The 19,941-nt window shown below is 44.9% G+C and overlaps 1 protein-coding gene across 1 annotated transcript in view; it reads left to right on the top strand.

Moving 5' to 3' along the window:
* Nucleotides 1-19,941, top strand: part of KIAA1549L (KIAA1549 like) — a 258,248-nt gene that overhangs the window by 137,570 nt on the left and 100,737 nt on the right. Inside the window, exons 2-6 of the mRNA XM_088017490.1 lie at nucleotides 5,249-7,771; nucleotides 8,670-9,287; nucleotides 11,344-11,459; nucleotides 13,619-13,838; nucleotides 14,666-14,799. Of these exons, the coding sequence (XP_087873616.1) occupies nucleotides 5,249-7,771; nucleotides 8,670-9,287; nucleotides 11,344-11,459; nucleotides 13,619-13,838; nucleotides 14,666-14,799 (3,611 nt within the window). The remainder of the gene's footprint in view (nucleotides 1-5,248; nucleotides 7,772-8,669; nucleotides 9,288-11,343; nucleotides 11,460-13,618; nucleotides 13,839-14,665; nucleotides 14,800-19,941) is intronic.

Below are 19,941 nucleotides of genomic sequence, written 5' to 3'. Positions count from 1 at the left end.
GGCATTTCTGAGTTTTGACTAGCATCTGGGGCCTCTGAGGAAGCCTCAGAGTGCATCCCTGCCTACCCTGGGCTAAACAAGTAATGATAACAAGAACAATATCAGTAATAGCTAGTGTTTTGGGAGCACTATGTACCAGGCACTGTTCTAAGGACTTTACATGTATCACCTCATTTTGAAGATGCATTTATTTATTTTAAAGAGAGAGAGCATGGGGAGGGGCAGAAGGAGAGGGAGGGAGAGGGAGACTTTAGCAGACTTCTCGCTGAGCATGGAGCCCGATGCAGGGCTTGATATCATGACCCTGAGATCATGACCTGAGCCAAAATCAAGAGTCGGGTGCTCAACTGTCTGAGTCACCCAGGCGCCCCTGTATCACCTCATTTTAATACTTAAAACAATTTCGTGGTAATGTAGGTACCATGTGGTAGGTACTGGAATAATCCCCATTTTACAAATGAGGGAGAGGCACAGAGAGGTTAAGTAACTTGTCCAGGGTCACACAGCTAGCAAATGGAGGAGTGGGATTTGAATCCAGGCAGTCTGACTCTGAGGCCTGATAGGAAGCTGCAGATACTTTTCTCTGACATACAAGGAGGAGGGGTTTGGGATACTTGTTTATTAACTGGTTGTCTTAGTTTCTTATATTCAAGAGCTGCTGTTGAGCAGGTTTGCTTTTCTTAAAGTGTTGCAATTAAGAAAACCTGCTGGTAGGCAGTGAATAGGACAAAGTGGATGGCTTCCTGACCGTGGTTGGAAATGGGTCCCAGGCTGGCTGTGGGAAGGCCTCCTTCTCCTCGGTGTCTCCAGCAGGCCAAGGAGGGAAGCACTGAGTGGGAAAGGACTATGACTATGGCCACATTACAGGAGTAGTTTGAGGAAACCAGGAAGCCATCCAGGGCAGCATTGGGAGGCCCTTTGATCTTGCGTGGAGAATATTTCTTAAGTAGGAGACTCTGATGTTTTGGAAAGGAGGATCTCTGCTGGGGTCTGGGGTGAAAACAGCCATGAACAGGGGACTGACAAAGTCCTAGGGACTGAAGAAAGAGGTTCAGAGCAGAGAAAAAGCAGCAGAGGAGCCTGATGGACGTGTGGGCTTTTGCGAGGTTCAGGTTTGTAGGCCATGCAGCCAGAATACTTTGAGCACAGCAGGCCTGGAGCCCAGGTCCGGTGTTATGTGCAAGTATTGGGAAAGATGCGCTAGCAGCTCCGAGGGCTTCGGGAAGACCGAGGCCCTAACAACCCATCGTTTTCATTATGCATCTGGGTGTTACCTGCGGGGGCTCGAGGTCTGGGGAGACTAGGGAGGCAGTTCTCGCCGTTTCTGACATTCTGCTTACAAAACCTGGCCAAGTATTCCCTAACCTGTTTTATATTTCATTAGTTAATGAACTTCAGTTCAAGGATAAGTTTAGCCCTGATGGGACTCTATGCAAACTGAATAAGCAAGTTATTTCCAACATAAATCCAGCTCTGCTCCCCATCTTTCTTTATCCAGAACCTCCTTAAATCTCTTACCATTTAAGCTACTTCCTTTTAAAATTCTTTAGATTACCAGTCCCTTGGTGTGGGACACACTGTCCAAACACAGGTAATTGTTGGCTTGTCCCTAGAATGAGTGATATTTGGTTTTTGTTTCTGTTTTTGTGTTTTTGTGGGGTTTTTAAAGAATGAGTGATATTTTTAATGTTCAGAAAGGATAGCTGGTTAGGGGCTTATGCAGGAAAATACCATTGCCTGTCGTCTCCCCCTCTAGTATGTAGGCTATATCATTGCATTCTGTGCGTTTTTTTTAAAGACTGTTAACCATATTTGTCCACAAAGAATAGTTCATGTCGTTGTAAGTAGAAGGGAGTTAGGGGTTTTGGACTGGAGAAGGGGGTGGATTGGAGACTCAGATTTCACTGAGAAGAAGATAATTCAGTAATTTGATTAGAATGGTGTGGCTTCTTTTTTTCTTTGAAAAATGGGATTTAAACCAAAGAGTACAACCTGTTTCATAGCAACATTCCAATGTGTCTCCTGCTGTTTCTGGTGTGGCTTTGTTTCTGCTCTTTTTTTTTTTTTTTTAATTTTATTTTATTATGTTATGTTAGTCACCATACATTACATCATTAGTTTTTGATTCGTTGTTTGCGTATAACACCCAGTGCTCCATGCAATACGTGCCCTTCTTAATACCCATCACCGGGCTACCCCATCCCCCACCCCTCTCCCCTCTAGAATCCTCAATTTGTTTCTGCTCTTGCAAAGCCCAGTGTTCTCTTCAGATAACTTCCTCTGAGTCCCAGGTACTATGTGAGAATTGTTTCACAGCTTCTCTGTGATATTCCAAACAAACATACTAACTTGGGCTTCTTTTTTACTGTCTTGATGGCAACTTCTCGCCATCCTTTATGCTACTCTCCAATCATGGTACTTCATGCTCCATCTCTTCTTCCTACACTCCCATTCACCATATAACCTTCCATAGCTCCTTACTTCCTACCTCTCTTAATTTTCTGTTGCTGCATAATAGATTGCCACAAACTTCTGGCTCAAAATAACATGCACATGATTCCCCGATTTCCATGGGCACAGCTTCTTCGGGTCCTGTGCACAAGGTTTGTTACAAGGCTGCAGTTGTCTTGTCAGCTGGGCTGTGTTCTCATCTGGAGGCTTGGCTGGGGAAGGATCTACTTCCGCGTTCACTCAGGTTGTTGGCAGAATTCATTTCCTTGTTGCTTCCATATCGAAGGCCCTAGCTTCTTGCTGGCTGTCAGTGGGAAACCAGCCTCACCTCTGAGAAGCTGCTCATAGTTCCTGGAGATGGCCTGCAATTCTAGAAGCTACCTACAGCCCTTTGCCACATGGGCTTTCCCAGTATGGCCTCTTATTGCATCAGGCCATCAAGGACAGCAAGTCTACTAGCAAGACTGAGTCTTAGATGATATAAACACAAGTGTAATATCCCATCACCTTTGCCATATTGGTTAGAAGCAAGTCACAGGTCTTGCTCATACTCAAGAAGAGGGGTCACACAAAGACATGACCGCCAAGAGACAGGGATCATGGGAATACTGTGGAGTGTGTCAAACACACTCCTCTATGCAACCTGTATCACACTTCTACTTCACTGCCTTTTTTTGAGTGTTTTAAGCTTTCTGTAATTTGGTTTTGTCCTACTTCTCTTAATTTACTTTTCTCTTCTTAATAAATTACCTCTCATTTCCCCCTCAAGATTTTTTCTTCCCTTTCTACCCCTTCCATGATAGGTCAATTAATACAAATATATTTTATTTATTAGCATAGACATAATTTTAAAATCTTCTGTATAAAGCAGAAGTAATTTTCATTGAAATGAAGAGTTCTTAGCTGTGTTTTGGCTTCTGAATCCTTTTGAGAATCTCATTAAAGCTATAGAGATTCATTTCCCAGAAGTGAGGGACACAACCCTGTATTGTTTCAGTTATTATTGCTGCATAGCAAACCACCCCTAGCTTAGTGTGGTAAAATAGCAACCATTTTATAATGCTCATGGTTTCAGGAATCCAGACAGAGCACAGTGAAGAAAGCTTCTCTCTGCTTCATGATTCCTGGGGACTCAGGAGGGAAGACTGAAACAGCCAGGGTGACTTGAATGGTTAGGGACTAGAATTCCTTGGAGGCTTCTTCATTCACATGGGCAGGGATGACTGGGAGTCTTGGCTTAGCTGGGACTGTTGACTGCAGTACTTATACCTGGCCTCTCCATGTGGCTTGGGCTGCTCACAGAGTGGTGGCAGCTCCAGGAGGGAGAGTAAGGGAGTATATGGAGAGCAAGCCTTCCAAGAGGCCAAGTGGAAGCTGCCTGGCCTTTTGTGATGGTAGCCTTAGAAGCCACATGGCATTGCTTCCGCCACACTGAAATTGGCTGAAATGGTCTCAAGCCCACTCGGCTGCAGGTGAAGGGGACATAGACCTCACCTCTTAATGAGAGGCATATAGGAGAAATTGCAGCCATTAAAAAAAAAACCACACATACAAACACAAATATATTTAAAGGACTAGATTATCTGAGAATTGAAAGGGGTCCATAGAGGATGATCTATTTCAGTCCTCTACCATGGCTCAACTCCTTTTCACAACTTTCCAGTCATCCCATGCTTGGACCACTGTGGGGGCAGAGGGATTCCTTCTGGTCTCTCCTGTCATCCACTCCCACCCCCTTCCAGTCTGTTCTATTCTTCACTCCATAACCAGAATGCTTGTTCTAAAACACAAATTTGCTCCTGTACATCACCCGTCTTCACCTCCCCACCCCACTCCACTTCAAACCACATTTTCTAACTTCAGTTCTCCTTGGCTTGTTTCTGTCAGATTGTTCTAACATTTTTAGGTAGTAATGGAGAAAGCTCTAGAAGTACCTTTTCTTTTTTACTTTTAATTTAAAATATGACTTAAGGGCACTTATTGTGGTCATGAACACCATCAACACTGCAGAACCATGGAAAGGGGACCAGAGAATCGTCAAGCAGGATTGTTTCTCTTCCCGAGCATGAAATTTCCAGATTTCTGCTCAGTTATATTCTTGCCTCCTTTCCTGTGGAGCTCACCATTTTGTGCCTTTCTCTTCTTTCCTTTCTGCCTGCAGCTTTACATGGGAAATATTGGTACTGACAGTCTGATTTCTCTGTTGGTGCTTGTAGTGACACTGGGTCTTGTGAGGTGTCTCCAGTCCTCGATTGGATGTGCATAGTTTGTCTTTCAGAGAGAGAAAGATGTCACTGGGGCCATCTTTCCAAGCATAGACAACCTCATTTATTTGGCTGGAGAAGACTTAGGGTCCTAAAAACACATTTGCATCCAGATATACTATCCTTTCATTTTGCATTTTGGGTTTCTTGCATGAGGTTTATTTTGGTGTCATTGGCCACGGCAGGTGGTCACGTTGATCTTTGATTTTCTAGGTTGTGAGTTTTACAGTCCAACCCTTGTAGGTGGTACAGAAAAAAAGATTTAAGATACACAGGTATCTTCCGCATCTTTGCTCAAATATCACTTCATCAGAGACTGTTGCTCACCATACCTGCCTCGTAGGGTAGCTCAGCATTTGCATCTGTGCAATTACGTCATTGTCTGAATACAGTTAATGAGTCTTCTGTGCTGGGGCGGCAGCTCTGTGAGATGGGAGCAGTGTCTGCCTTGCCCACCCCTTCTCTCCAGGACCTTCCACCGCAGGCACTTGATGACCAGCTGATGTCTGATCGTGTGGTATTTTGTTTCACAGGAATAGACAATCTACAGATAACAGTCAGCCCGACCCCGGAGTCATTTCCTCATGGGAAAGTGTTACCGATTGCACCAACATGGCCTTTCTCCGAAGTCCAGTCTTCCTCGGCAGTGGCCAGAATCCAGAATGTGCTGGGACCGGCCCCTGACAACACGAGCGTGCTGCAGTTCCCCCGAACACCTCCACCCAAGACACACCGCAGAGCTAGGGCTCACGGGGACTTCTCTTCCTCCCCTTACCAAGGAAGTGGCCATAGCGCCTCCCTCGAGCCTTCCAAGGATTCCACGGAGTCTGTGGTCCAGCCGAGACCTCAAGGGGGAAAAGACGCAACCTCCATGTCAGGTTTGCCTCACACCAGCATGCTCCCCTCATTGTCCACGACCCCATCTCAGCCAGTATGGGTAGGGACTCCTTCCATTTCAACACAACATTCCCCAAAATCAGACATGCTCCCATTTTTCCCTCCACCTTCATCCTCCTCATTGCCTCCTGACTCACCTCATTCCATCATCTTTTCTAAACCAGGCAAACAACCCACCCAAGTGCCTTTCTTCCCCCAAACAGCTCCACCTGGCTCCTCTTCAAGTCAGAGCATAGCTAATTCCCCAAGCCCATTTGCTGGTGAAATGAACCACACTCGGTCCAGAAATGCCCAGGATTTGATAGGCATCCCTCATCTAGGTTTTTCTGGGTCCTCAGCAGCGCAGCGGCCCGACTTGCCCCGCCTAGCAGGTCCTCACTCCGTGGGCTCCCCCACACCTGAGTTTTTGAGCTCCGTGGCAGAACTGGCCCATCTGCCTCCCCCTCCCCTGGTGCCTGGAAGTCTTCCTCGGCTTCCAGATGGACCTCCCTCATGGTCAGTGTCAGAAGTGGCTTCAAGTCCCACATCCACCCACCCTGTCGAAGCTGGGGTGGCTGAAGGAGTGCACAGTGGGGTGTCTTTGCCTACTGCTAAGAGTGCAGCCGCAGCAGCAGGGACCCAGGAGGCTGTGTCTTCGCTTTTCCAGACTGCAGAATCAGTGGCAGTGGAAACAACCAGCAGAAAGCTAGCCCCTGCTACCGCAAATGACTCCGCTCACCCGCGGCATTTGTCAGCAGCTCCAGAGAATTCCGAAGGGCCTGTCCTTTCGGCAGAACACACGGCTTCCTCGTTGGTGCCTTCTCCTCTGCCTCTCCCCACTGCCAGCAGAGGGCAAGCCGTCCTTCTTGGGGCATGGAAAAGCACAGCAACAGCCTTTCCCTCGGCTCCCACTTTCCCCCAGCTGCTTCAGATTCATGCCTCCCCATCCACGGTGCCCCAAATGCCAACTCCTCAAGAGGAGGGCACCGATGGAGCCCCTCCTACTGCGGCTACAGACCTCCCCCTCTCAAGCAAATCCCCCGATCTTCTTTCCACGACTTGGGCCTTTCCCCTGTGGGAAGAAGAGAGCGTGAAAACTGTTTTAAAGAAAAACGAAAAGGCAAATTTGACAGTTGCTCTCCAGACCCTTCCAAGTAAAGAGATTCCAAGTCTTCACACTGTAAATGGGTTCACCTCTGATTCCAGCACAGATCATATTTCATCTTTTTTCATTACAACACTAAGAACAAACCTTCCTACAGAATTAGCTCTCCCTTCCATGCCCTCCGTACGAAGCACCCAGACTATTTCCTCATCCCCCAGCTCATCCAACATCAACCCAGAGGCTCATGCAGCTGTGGTAGACCACTCTGAGTCTCCAGTCTCAACTTCCCAGCAGGTGACAGCATTTCCCTCCTCCGCTGAGGTCTATGATTTCTCAACAATGAGACATGTGAAAAAGCCAGCAACCACAGATGTTTTCTGGAGTTCTCTTCCCACAGAAACTGGATCCCTCTCCATAGAGCCAATGATATCTGGCTTGCTGCAGCAAACAAATTATGATTTAAATGGGCACACAATTAACTCCACCAGTTGGGAAACTCATTCAGCTTCAACTCCTCCTCCCAGTGGTTCAACTTCAGCTGCCAGTACAATAAAATCTTCAGATTTCAGAGCTACTGCTGGGCATTTAGTGACTGCAGAAGGCTTTACCGTTCAGCTTCCAGTCCTTCGTACAAGCCCCAACCAGCCCATTCAACAGTCAGAGGTTACCATGGTTGGAAACCATACAGACTTCGTGTCCATAACTAGTAACTATTCCAGAGACTTCCAAACAGCTGAGGTTGGAGAGTACCCATCCGCAAGCCAACATGCTGCGTCTCGTCCCCATCTGCAGCTGCCTGTGCATCCAACACGTGCTCTTTCTCCAACTTCTCCAAGGCTGACTTCCACAGCTGACTTGCACGAAGTGCTTTCAGATGGAAGGGATACGAGTCTCTCCATTTCCAGTGACATCTCTCCATCTCCTGTGATAAGCGCTTTTCCACCACTCCAGAGTCTCTTGAGATGTCACACTACAGCTGAATCTCCTCCTCTATCGACCAGGGCCAGATTCAGGACCCCGTCCAAAGTGCGGCTGGCTTCTCAGGGCCCCAACAAATGGACAGCCACTCATACAGGTAGTTTGTTTTCCGGTACCCCCAAAACAGGTGTGACTGCTTCTGTGGACAAAGGATCTTCAAGTTCAACACAGATAGCCAGCTTTGCTTAGAAGGAGCAGAAACACACTTTGAGGATGATGAACGAGTTAGCAGCCCCAGAGAGCCATGTCCTCAATCCTCTGCTGACTTGAGTTTTTTGAAAGTACAGTCTCCAACTTACAATGGTTCGACTTACAATTTTTCAGCTTATAACGGCGTGAAAATAATAGGCATTCAGTTGAAATCCTACTTCGAATTTTGAATCTGGATCTTTTCCTGGGCTAGTGATGAGTGTGAACCTCTCTGATGATGCTGAGCAGGGCAGCACGTCACAGCTCCCAGTCGGCCTCACGATTATGAGGGTCAATAATGATACAATAACAACCATCCTGTACCCACACAACTATTCTTTAACTTTCAGTACAGTATTCCACAAATTACATGAGATACTCAGCACTTTATTATAAAATCAGCTTGTGTCAGACGATTTTGCCCAACTGTAGGCTAAGGGAAGTATTGTGAGCACGGTGAAGGTGGGCCAGGCTAAGCTATGGTGTTTGGTAGGTTAGGTGTATTACATGCATTTTTGATTTATGATATTTTCAACTTACGATGGGTTTATTAGGACATAACCCCATCGTAAGGTGAGGAAGATCTGTATTCAGAATTTAAATGTCCTTCTTGCCAACCATAGGTTTCTGTAAGTGGCATCCTCACTATGGGTAATTGACTTAATGAACCTAGGAGCCGTTTTGCCTAAATTCCAGAGCACAGAGACTTTTCACTCCAGCAGACCTGTAAGTTACATCCATCCGTCACCACAAGTGACACGAGCTGTGCGGACCAAAGACAGACTTTGCTTTTTTTCTCTTTGCAGCGGACCCCTCAGTGTCGTCCAGGGTGGAACCGACAGCCACAACAGCAGTAGCCACGTTGTCCCTGGGGAAATCAAGTCCACAGGTGCTGTCTGCAGCCCTGGTCGCCAAGGCCCCCGGCAGCAGCCCAGCAGCCATGGCCTCGGGATTAGTCAAGAGCAGTTGGACCCCTGCCCTGGCTAAAAATGCCACAAACAGCGCGGTGCCTGGCCCAAAGACAACAGCGGGGGCGGTGCATCCAGCCTTCTCATTCACACCAACCTACATGTTTGCAAGAACAGCACACACCATGAGTGCTCATACAGCCATGCAAGGCAACCCAGGCACCGCCTCGGGCCTGCTGTCCACAACACACCTCCCCAGGAAACCACAAGCCATGCACACGGGCCTCCCAAAGCCCACCAACCCAGACATGCCCAGGGCATCCACCGCACGCCCACTGACCAGCACAGCGGCCTTGACGTCCATCACCGCCCCAGTGAGGGCCACCCGCGTGCCACCTGCACCAGCAGGAAATACAGACACCGCTCTTCCCGCTGCGTCAACGGCCGTGGTCACCACTGGCAAAATGGCATCCAACCTGGAGTGTCAGATGTCCAGTAAGCTCCTGGTGAAGACAGGTGAGGGTCCACTGTCCTGATTTTACTTGAAAGCAGCAAAATGATATAGCAGAATTATTTGATTTCTTTGAGATGAGTGGTTCTTAACCAGGGACAGTTTTGCTCCTCCCCGCAGACGGCATTTGTGGCCATGTCTGGAGACATTTTGGGGTGTCTGCGACTTGGAGGGTAGGGGGAGTGCTACTGGCATGTAATGAGACAGAGACCAGGATGCTGCTAAACCCCACAGGGCACAGGACGGTCCTACAGCAAAGGATAATCCAGCCCCAAATGTCACAGTGCTGAGGTTGACAACCCCTGGTCCTTATCATAAGTGACAGAGGAGAGGGGGGAGCTTTGTATGACACGGAATCTAGTCCCGGGATCAGTGCTGATATCAGAGGCCCCTTGGGAAACCATTTCTGCCAGGGGGCCTGAGAAGACGAACGTGTAGCAAGTTTTGCCTATAGAACAAATCAGGGATGTCTCACATGAATGAATGAAGTGGTTAGTAAAATATCAAATCTTGGAAGCACTACAGAATTCAACCGACTGAGCCACCCGGGCACCCCCAGAAAGGCTTTTGTTATGTATTTTTTCAGCCAGCGGATAATAAAAGTACAGCTGCATGATGAGGGTGCCCAGGATTTCTTTTGATGTTGAAAAGGAGGCCTTGAGAAAGTTGGGTGGTGTCTGCTATCTCGAGCCCCCACCCCCCTGTTGCAGCCAAGCAGGGCAGGAAGGCCCAGGCTGCTTTTAACAGTGTGGTAGTGTTTGCTATAAAAAGCATTAGACACATTATTTGAAAGAGCATGCCAATGCTGAATGCTCGAGTCCCGCCTTCCTCTTCACCCCACAAAGGATTAAATGAATTATATCTTGAGATGTACCCTATTCTAAAATGGGAAATTGTGAAACTAGGCATAGCAGAAAGTACAGTATCACTTTCTATTTCTCAAGAAATTATACCATCTGGTTTTCCATTCCCCCTCCTCTGAGAGGCAGGCCACCCCAACCACCTAGATGCAGAAGTCTGGAACATTCTCCCCCCATTCTGTATCACCCCCTGTCAGCCCAGCCACACCTGGTCAACCACTGGGGCCCTTCAGTTCTAACTCCTTGAATACCCCTTCTCTCCACCCCCCACTGCCCCTTCCCTGGTTCACCCTGTCATCACCCACCTCAATTTCTGCAACAAAAACCAAATTTATCTCTCTGCCTTTGACTAGCCCCCCCCCTCCAATCTGTTCTCCAGTCTGCAGGCAACAGAACTCTGTAAAATTTATGCCTTGGCTTAAAACCTTTCACTTCCTGTCGCCCGCAGGACCAAGCCTAAACATGTATACTGAGAGGCTTTCCTTCTCACCACTGTGCCTTTGCACTTGGTCTTCTCTCTGCTGGGAGCAGGTGGGGGCGGTCCCTCTCCCCTTGGCCTAGCTCATTCCCTATTATCCTTCAGGACTCAGCAGAAGCTTCAGGAAACCTTCCCTGAACCCCACCCCCTTGCCCAAGTCCGGGCTGGACGTTCCTCCTAAGGCCTTCCACAGCATCAGAGGCTTCCCTTCAAATAGTGCCTGTCACCTTTAATCACAGGTGCCTATTGTCCACCCCGGGTCTCCATCCCGCTCTCTGTCCCTGTTGTGGGGTGTGGGGCTGCCCCTTCCCGATTCAGGGCTGTTTTAGGCTGCAGGACCTCACTCAGGGTGTGCACGTCAGCAGGCTGTCAGGGAATGCTGTTGCAGGAATTTTCTTGCATGCATTTTCTTGCAGACCCATTAGGGCCAGGCACCGCTGAACCCAGTTTTCAAAGTCGAAGGCAGCGTTGGTCAGAAATGAAGTGCAGCCAGCATATTAGCTGTCTCTCCTCTAGGGTCAGACAAATACGAGGGCCTCCCTTCTTGGTACTTGAGTAGGACCAACAGAGCTACTACTGCAGCCCACCGCCCCCATTGGTTGGACCTGCGCTCACGAGCTCTATTCAGAACGTGGCAGGAGGTGGAGGGGGAGAGGAGAGGGGAGCTCAGTAATGAGGGAGTCTGCCTTACCCTGACTACCGTGCTTCTGTTTGGTCCCACAGTTCTCTTTCTGACCCAGAGGAGAGCGCAGATCGGTGAAACCTTGAAGTTCAGTGTAGCCAAAGGGCTCACGCAGGCATTACGGAAGGCTTTCCATCAGAATGACGTCTCAGCTCACGTAAGCCCCTCACTTTTGTAATTAGACTAAGCTGTCTGCATCATCCTCCTGTTGGGCCCAGAGTACATTTAGATTGTTTTCCTCCTCCCTGGGTACCGTAACCGGACTTGTCAGAAGTAGCATGTTTCCTCATTTCGGCAAATAGCTAATGTGTGGTGACTGGGGAGGAAAAGGTCAAATTTTGAGATGGAAAAATGGAAGTTAATTGCCTTATGTCTATTTTTTTTTCAAGCCCAGATGAACTGTTTTAAATTGTCCCCTTATCCCATTGTTTAGGGAAAGTATTTAATGTTGTTGGTGTAATTCTCAAGGAACTGTCCATTGCTTTTCCTTTTATCTTCCTCAGCATTGTAAATAGTGATTTATTTCTGGGCATTTAAAAACTATTGTAAAATCTTTAAAAAAAATAAAATAAAATAAATAAATAAATAAAAATTATTGTAAATTGAGTCCAACTTTGCTTCAACAGCCAGCAGCAGACAGGGAAATAAACATTTTTCCCCCAAGCACTTTAATGCCAAGTACTATTTAACAACTGCCAACTGATTTCCATGGCATATCCAAGTGATGGAAGCCTTCCTTTGCACTCTTTGGGATTGATGCCAAGTTTTAAAGACCTAAATGTGATTGGCAGTTGGTGGACAACCATTTTCACCACTTTAAAAATACCGCTCTGGCTCTTTTCCTTTGAGGCTTGTCCTGCAGCTGCATTCAGCTTCATGGTCTCCATGACCACACCAAGGACTAGGAATGAGGTTCGGTACATAGTTTATTGGTCATTGTCAATCTCTTTTTTGGGGGTGTGTGGGGAGGAGCAGAGGGAGAAGGAGAGAATCTCAAGCAGACTCTTAGCTGAGCATGGACTTCGACACAGGGCTTGATACCATGACCCTGAGGTCACGACCTGAGCTGAAACCAAGAGTCAGATGCTCAACGGACTGAGCCACCCCGGCGCCCCTGTCAATCCCTTTTATATAATTCTGAGAAAAGAAAAAGAAATGCATTTCATGAAAAGCATCTGTGGTTTCTGTATCAGAAACTTTACTTGAAAGTTGAAAAACTACCTTCAGTGTTCACCTTTTCTGCGTATCATCGCAGACCACAGTGACAGTTATGAATTCATTTTTAAAAATCAGCCCATTTTTAAAAACTTTTGAAAGGATGTTTGATAGTACTGCCATGAGTGGAAATCAGGATCATTTGCCACAAATAAAAGGTAATCATAAAAGTGAGAATAATGGTAATGACTTGGTAAATTCAAGCTAAACATTGTTGCTTGAGGAAGGCTCCAAAGCTGATGTCCCTGGAGTCTTTTTGTTTAAAAATATGATTAGCGAGCATTAGAGATGTACTAAAAATAAAAATAATCCCCAAACTGAGATTTGCTCCTGAACATCATTAGAATTGGAGTGGGAGTCACTTTCTTAGCCACTTTCTTAGTCACTTTCTCTTAAATAAAGAAAGAAATCTTTAAAAAAAAAACACTAAGAAAGCTAAACAAAATAAGAATAAAATCTAAAGCCTCAAAATCTTCCATTTGGGTCAGAAAGAAGTCAGTGCATCAGTGTCTCTTAAGACTCAGTTTTAAGAGAGGCTCTCCATGGCTCATCCCCATTCCTCACCTCATTCTTGAACCAATTTACAAGCCAGGAATGGAGTGAAGTCTGAACAGTTCTTCTCTTAGCTTTTAGGAAGAGGAATTCACCTCATTTACTACCTAATCCCTGTCCTGAAGAAGCCCCCACTGCATCTCTTATCTCTGCCTTTTAATTTTCATAAATAATGAGAGCTATAAGAAAGCTGTCTTTCCCGGCATTTCATTTCTGGAAATCTCTTTTGCCTGCCATCTCCTCTCTGCCTTCTTCAGGGACCGTTGGTGCTCACAGGATTATACTGAGGCATTTAAGGAATCAAGGAAACCCCCACAGATTTAATGCGATTCCATGGAGATTGGAAATAAATTGTATTTTGTTGTATTCTGGTATTTTGAGACTTGCCGATCCACATATGCTTTATAGGATTATTAGAATATTTGCTGAGTGAGAACATCTTATTCCCCAGCCCTGCTAAATAATAGCTGTGGTTCTAAGAAATACCAAGAAAAACTTAAAGTACTGTGGAAATAAACACCGAGTTCTGTGGGTCTCTTTGTTTTGTAGGTGGACATTCTGGAACATTCTCATAATGTCACCGTTGGTTATTATGCTACCAAAGGGAGGCTGGTGTACTTGCCTGCTGTAGTGATCGAAATGCTGGGTGTTTATGGGGTCAGCAACGTCACTGCAGATCTGAAGCAACATACCCCAAACTTGCAGTCGGTGGCAGTCCTTGCCTCCCCGTGGAACCCCCAGCCTGCAGGCTACTTCCAGCTGAGAACAGGCAAGTACCTCAGAAGGAAAGGATTCCTGTCCATTCCGGGATCGGGGGCATTATCAAGAGGACACCTGTTTAAACACTTCAGTGCTAGCTGCTTTATCATCTCTTAAAGTCCTGTGTGCCTTCCTCAAAGGGCCCTGCTAATCAACTGTTCAGGCTCCCTGCACAGAAACCTAACCTTCCAACCCTGGATTTATTAGAAATAGTCCTTCATGGGACCCTTCCTTCTCAATTTATATAATTAGTACTTTATGAGCAACAAGCACCGTATTTTGAATTTTTTTCTGTGTTACCAGTGGATACTGATAAGAGCTGAGCATCCATAAAAATCTATGCTTTGGAGCAGCACGTTTCAGATGCCCCTGAATCAGAATCTCTGAGCTGAGGCCTTGGAATCTTCCTTTCAAGCTCCCTCGTGATTCTGGTCAGATGGTTGGCAAACCACAGGAGTGGAGAAACCGTTGAAATTGAAAGATTCGATCAACTTAGTGATACAGGTCAATTGACTACCCCCCGCCAAAGAAATAGAAGGCATGATCTCTCTTTGATTGTTTCTTATCATTCTTGGAGCAGATGTCTGCATAGTCCAACCAAATGATCACAAAATCTTTTCCATTAAGGGGAACCTCAGGTTTGATCATGCTTTTAATTCTTCTCTATTACAAATCATTTTAAGAGCCACTTCCAAAGGTACAACCAAACCTTGTCAGTCCTTGTTTGCCTGATTTCCCGGATATAAAATCATGCTGTTTTATAAGATGACTGCTGTGAAGTCCAAGGAACTAAGACACACAACTTTGGCGAGTGCTGATTTATTACTCTCATTCTAGTGCTGCAGTTTGTGAGCCAATCCGACAACATCCAGTCCTGCAAGTTTGCTCAGACGATGGAACAGAGACTGCAGAAGGCCTTCCAGGATGCTGAGAGGAAAGTCCTGAATACCAAAAGCAACCTGACAATTCAGGTAAGGAGGAGGGCGCTTCAACTGTGTAGTTGACAGAGGCCAAGTATAATGCGAATGTTGGCAAGAAGCGACTTGGTTTCCTGTTTCAAAGCTGCCTGGTGTAAATATAACTTCGTACTTAGGGCAGGTGACATAGACAGGAGGAGATGCCACTCTGGGGCCCCTGAGTCGAGTCAGTCCCAGCATTGGTGAGGATGTCTGCGGTATGGCCATGACAGGAGGGATGCTTTTTGCTATAACCTGCTATGGTTTGGGATTTTGTATTTATTTTCCCATGTGAAGCTTCCTCGGGCCTTCCCAATACATTCGCTATTTTGTTTTATTTTGTATTGTTTGTCTGTTTAGAGAGAGAGAGAGCGCACACACACACACACACGCATACACAGGCACACACGAGTAGGGGGAGGGGCAAAGGAAGAGGGAGAGAGAATCCCAAGCAGGCTCCATGCCCATTGCGGAGCTTGATGTGGGGCTCGATCTCATGACCCTGAGATCATGACCTGAGCTGAAATCAAGAGTCGGACATTTAACCGACTGAGCCCCCAATATAATTACTATTTTAAAAATTGAACTAGATATACCATATAAGATACAGTCTCATAAAAATGAATCAAATGTCTCATAAAATGAGTCAATTCTAAATAGCTAACGCATCAAGATTTGCCTATCCTGTGATTTGCTTTGAGTTATTTTCTAGGTACCCACATGAACAATCACCTTAGTTTAAACACACACACACACACACACACACACACACACACACACACACATTTTATATTTGGGGCTCACTATATGCCAGGACTGTGCTAGGTGTTTTAGAAATATTTTGCTACATAATACTCAAGACATTCTTCTGAAGTATTATCATCACCATTTCAAAGACGGAACTGAGAGTCTAAGAAACTTCCAGAAAGTCACACGGTTGGTAAAGAAGGAAACAAGGACTTGAGTCAAAGCCCATAATCTTATACACTATGCTATACTGTGGAACTTTTGGCAAACACATGAATTTTTCCTGGGAAAATCCTACTCCTGGTATACTATATTTCAGTTTCCTGGACTTACAGTAGACATGCCATCAAAAGCTTTTCTCAGACCCACTTTTTTGCAATTATATAACTAACATCCCACTAAAGACGGATGCTTTTTTAAGTAAGCTCCACACCCAGCATGGAGCCCAGTGTAGGGCTTAAAAGTGACCCTGAGATGAACACCTGAGCTGAGATCAAGAGTCCAACACTCAATTGACTGAGCCACCCAGGCGCCCCAAGACAGATGCTTTTTAATGATATTCATCCAAATTTCTCTGATTAACTGTACAACCCAATGTCTCTGTTTTTACTGAACTAAATCCTTTGCAATTAAACCCAGTGGTTTTGAAATTGACATTTAGCGTAAGTGAATTATCAGCAAAGCCAATATGATGTAGAAAGCATACAATTTAATTTGAACGGGCAGCTTTCCTTTTCTAGATTTATCCAAAGTCTATATGGAAGTATCTCATTATGATTCGGTTCATATTAGATTAAGATCTAAAAACGTGTCACAAACATAAAATTTATGTAAGAAGTATGACTCAGCTCCCTTGTGGGAGATCTTTTTCTTTCTGATTGGATTTGTGATCCTCACAGGTGCATGATTCTAGTTAGGGCTTGGCGGCAGAGCATACTCTGATTGTATTCAGGAAGCACAGGCCCATTGAGCACCTGCTGTTTATCAGGCACTGGGAGAGACACCAAGATAAATAAGCTGCCTTTGGCCTTAAGAAGACTCTTTGTGTTACCTGATAGTCGTGGGCCATGAGATGAAACTTTGTAAAGTAAGTAACAAAGTTTCCTTGGAAAAGACTATAACAATTTGAAAATTGCATCTAAATAGATTTTAGATGTTCTTGAAGTTTCAGCAGCTCTTGAAATGAATGGATAATTGGGCGAATTGTTTCATTAACCCTGTTTTGCTTTTTGCCATGGCTGACAGGAAGCCCAGAACCCGTTTGTTGCCTGGATTTTGGAACCCTCTAGGTCCCTATATCATGCATATATGTAGCTACACGCTAACCATCCCCCTGGGCTTGTTGCAGGACCTGGTTTTGTAATTAATAACTTTCCATTTAATATATTAAGTATAATTTGGGGGGCACCGTGGATTCTTTCTGGACCACATAAATATTTAATTTGTTCGGAGAGTCAATGAAAAAGCAACTTTTTTAAAACTTGTACAGCATTGGTATTAGGGGCTTGATTGCAGTAGACTCAATTAGGACCTTTTTGGTTGTGAATGACAGAATCCAAGCACAAGACTTAAGCAAAAAAAAAGTAATTGGCTCCTATAACTGAAAGGTTCACAGCATATTTTCTTCACGCCCAGTTTGGTTCAGGTGCTTATATGATTTCTTTGAGAAGTTCTCTCTTTGTCTCTTGGTCTTGCCCTGGGCTGGTATCATCTTCAGGCCCAGGGATGGTGGCCCGTGGCACCTTCACGTTTGTCTCGTCCTTATTGCTCATAGTCTTATGGAACCAAAGTGCCTTTTTTGGTGGCCTTCCAGTAAAAATCCTGGGATTAACTCTCATTGGACCCACTTGGGCTATGTGCCCATTTCTGGAGCAGTAACTGTGGCCAAGGAGATACAATGTTCCAATCAACTGGCCTGACTATCCCTACTCCTAGAACTTGGGGAAGCCCCACCCAAACAAAGCCCATGAACCCAGTTGGAGAGAAGAGATGTTTCCCCGAGGAAATCTCCTTCATAGAAGAAAGAGAAATGGATGTTGGGTAGGCAAAACAATAGCCTTCCATTCTGCCAGCCTTTTTTAGGTCTAATTAGCTAAATGAATTATGGCATGAGTGAGTGGAAGGTAAGAGAATGTCAGAAGCCACAGGAGACTAAGAGTAAAGGGGTGGTGGGAAAGTGCCCCCTGTAGGGGCTGCTTCTGCTGGGGACAGGACATGACTTTCAGGGAACACTGAAATGACCTGGGTCTCAGGCCTGTGAACGTCTTATTGATGAAGCTAGTGTCAAGTAGCCACCAAGATTGGTCACACTTTTCTTAGCTATAAAAAAAAAAAATGAGAATACTAAAGAAGACCAGAAAAAAAAAAAAAAAGATAATCTGTGCTCATGAATTGGAAGACTTGATTTTGTTAAGATGTCAGTACTGCCAAGAGCGATCTACAGATTCTGTGAGATCCCTATCAAAATCTCAGTGATTTTTTTTTTGCAGAGATAGAAAAATGCATCCTAGAATTCATATGGAATCTCAAGGAACCATGAATAGCCAAAACAATCTTGAAAAAGAAAAGCATAGCTGGAGGTTTCATGCTTTCTGATTTCAAAACTTACTACAGAGCTACAATAATCAGAACCATGTGGTACTGGCATAAAGACAGACATATAGACGAATGAAACAGAAGAGAGAATGCAACAGTAAATCTTTGCATATATGGTCAAATGATTTTTGACAAGGGTGCCAAGACCACTCAATGGGGGAAAAGACAGTCTTTTCAACCAATGGTATTGGAAAACTGGACATCCACAAACAAAAGAATGAAACTGGACCCTTATCTAACACCATTTACAAAAATTAACTTCAAAGTGGATCAAAGACCTAAACATGAGAGCCAGAACTATAAGACTCTTAGAAGAAAATAGAGGAGAAAATTTCATGGTATTGAATTTGGCTATGATTTCCTGGATATAACACCAAAAGTATAGGCAACAAAAGAAGACGTAGATAAACTGGACTTCACCAAAATTAAACACTTCTATGGATCAAAGGACACAATTAATAATCAAAAGGCAACACACAGAAGAGGAGAAAATATTTGACGATCATATATTGGATAGGGGGTTAATATCTAGAATATGTAAAGGACCCGTACAACTTAAAAACATAATAACAACCCCGTAAAGAAATGAGCAAAGAGCTTGAATAGACATTTCTCCAAAGAAGATCTATAGATGATCAATAAGCACATGAAAAAGGTGCTCTATATGACTCATCATGAAATGCAAATCAAAACCACGAGAAACCACTTCACATCTATTAGGATGGCTATTATAAAAAAAGAGAGAATAACAAGTGTTGGTAGGAATGTGGACAAACTGGAACCCTCTACACTGCTGGTGAGCTCAAATGATGTAGCTCTGTGGAAAACGGTATAGTGGTTCCTTAAAAAATTAAATATCTAGCAATTCTGCTTCTGGGTATATACCCAAAAGAATCAAAAGCAGGGACTGGAACAGATATTTGTACACCCACGTTCAGAGCGGCATCATTCACATTAGCCAAAAGGTGGAAGCAAACCCAGTGTCCATCCACAGATGAATGGATAAGAATTGTGGTATATACATACAATGGACTGTTCTTCATCCTTAAGAAGGAAGGAAATGGTGACCCATGCTACAACGTGGACGAACCTGGGGGACATTATGCGGAGTGAAATAAGCCAGTCACAAAGGGACAAATACTTTAGGATTCCACTTATAAAAGGTGTTTAATTTTGTCAAATTAATAGAGACACACAGTAGAATGGTGGCTTCCAGGGGCTGGGGAGAGGAAGAAATGGAGAGTTGCTTAATAGGTACAGAGTTTCAGTTTGGGAAGATGAAAAAGTTCTGGAAGTTGGTGGTGGTGATGGTGGTACAGTACTGTGAATGTGCTTAATGCCAATGAGCTGTACACTTAAAATGGTTAACGGGATAAAATGTATGTGTATTTTGCTACAATTTTTTTTAAAGTTACAATTTACCTGATCAAATGTAGTATGTGTGGCGGTATCCATACTGCAAGTTCTGTAGGCTTCTTTGGGAACCAGTGAGATTTCGTTTTGTTGAAAAGCAAAAAATAGAATGTTCACGCTAGAGATAATGGTTGAAAAGTTATTTTAGTTATTATTTTTTTTTTAGGTGGCAGTACGGAGAGGTCTTTTGGATTGTTCAGAAAGAAGCACCTTTCTTTTTGGTACCCTGGGAAAGAGGCATGAATACCTGTGGCTCAACCACATTCCCAAAATACTTTCAGAGAGGAGAGCAAGAGTTGACTAGAAGAGTCGACTCGGTGTATCATAAATCATGAGACTATAGGCTCTGTGGTAGAGAATTAAATAGCAACTTCCACTTATGGGGAAAAGTGGGAAATAATG

Source organism: Eumetopias jubatus, unplaced genomic scaffold (genome assembly GCF_037043125.1).
Source record: "Eumetopias jubatus isolate StellerSeaLion01/CBP00866 unplaced genomic scaffold, mEumJub1_p1.0 scaffold_13, whole genome shotgun sequence".
NCBI lineage: Eukaryota > Metazoa > Chordata > Mammalia > Carnivora > Otariidae > Eumetopias > Eumetopias jubatus.
The sequence above is the reverse complement of the archived record's forward strand: the minus strand, read 5'-3'. Positions and strand labels throughout refer to the sequence as shown.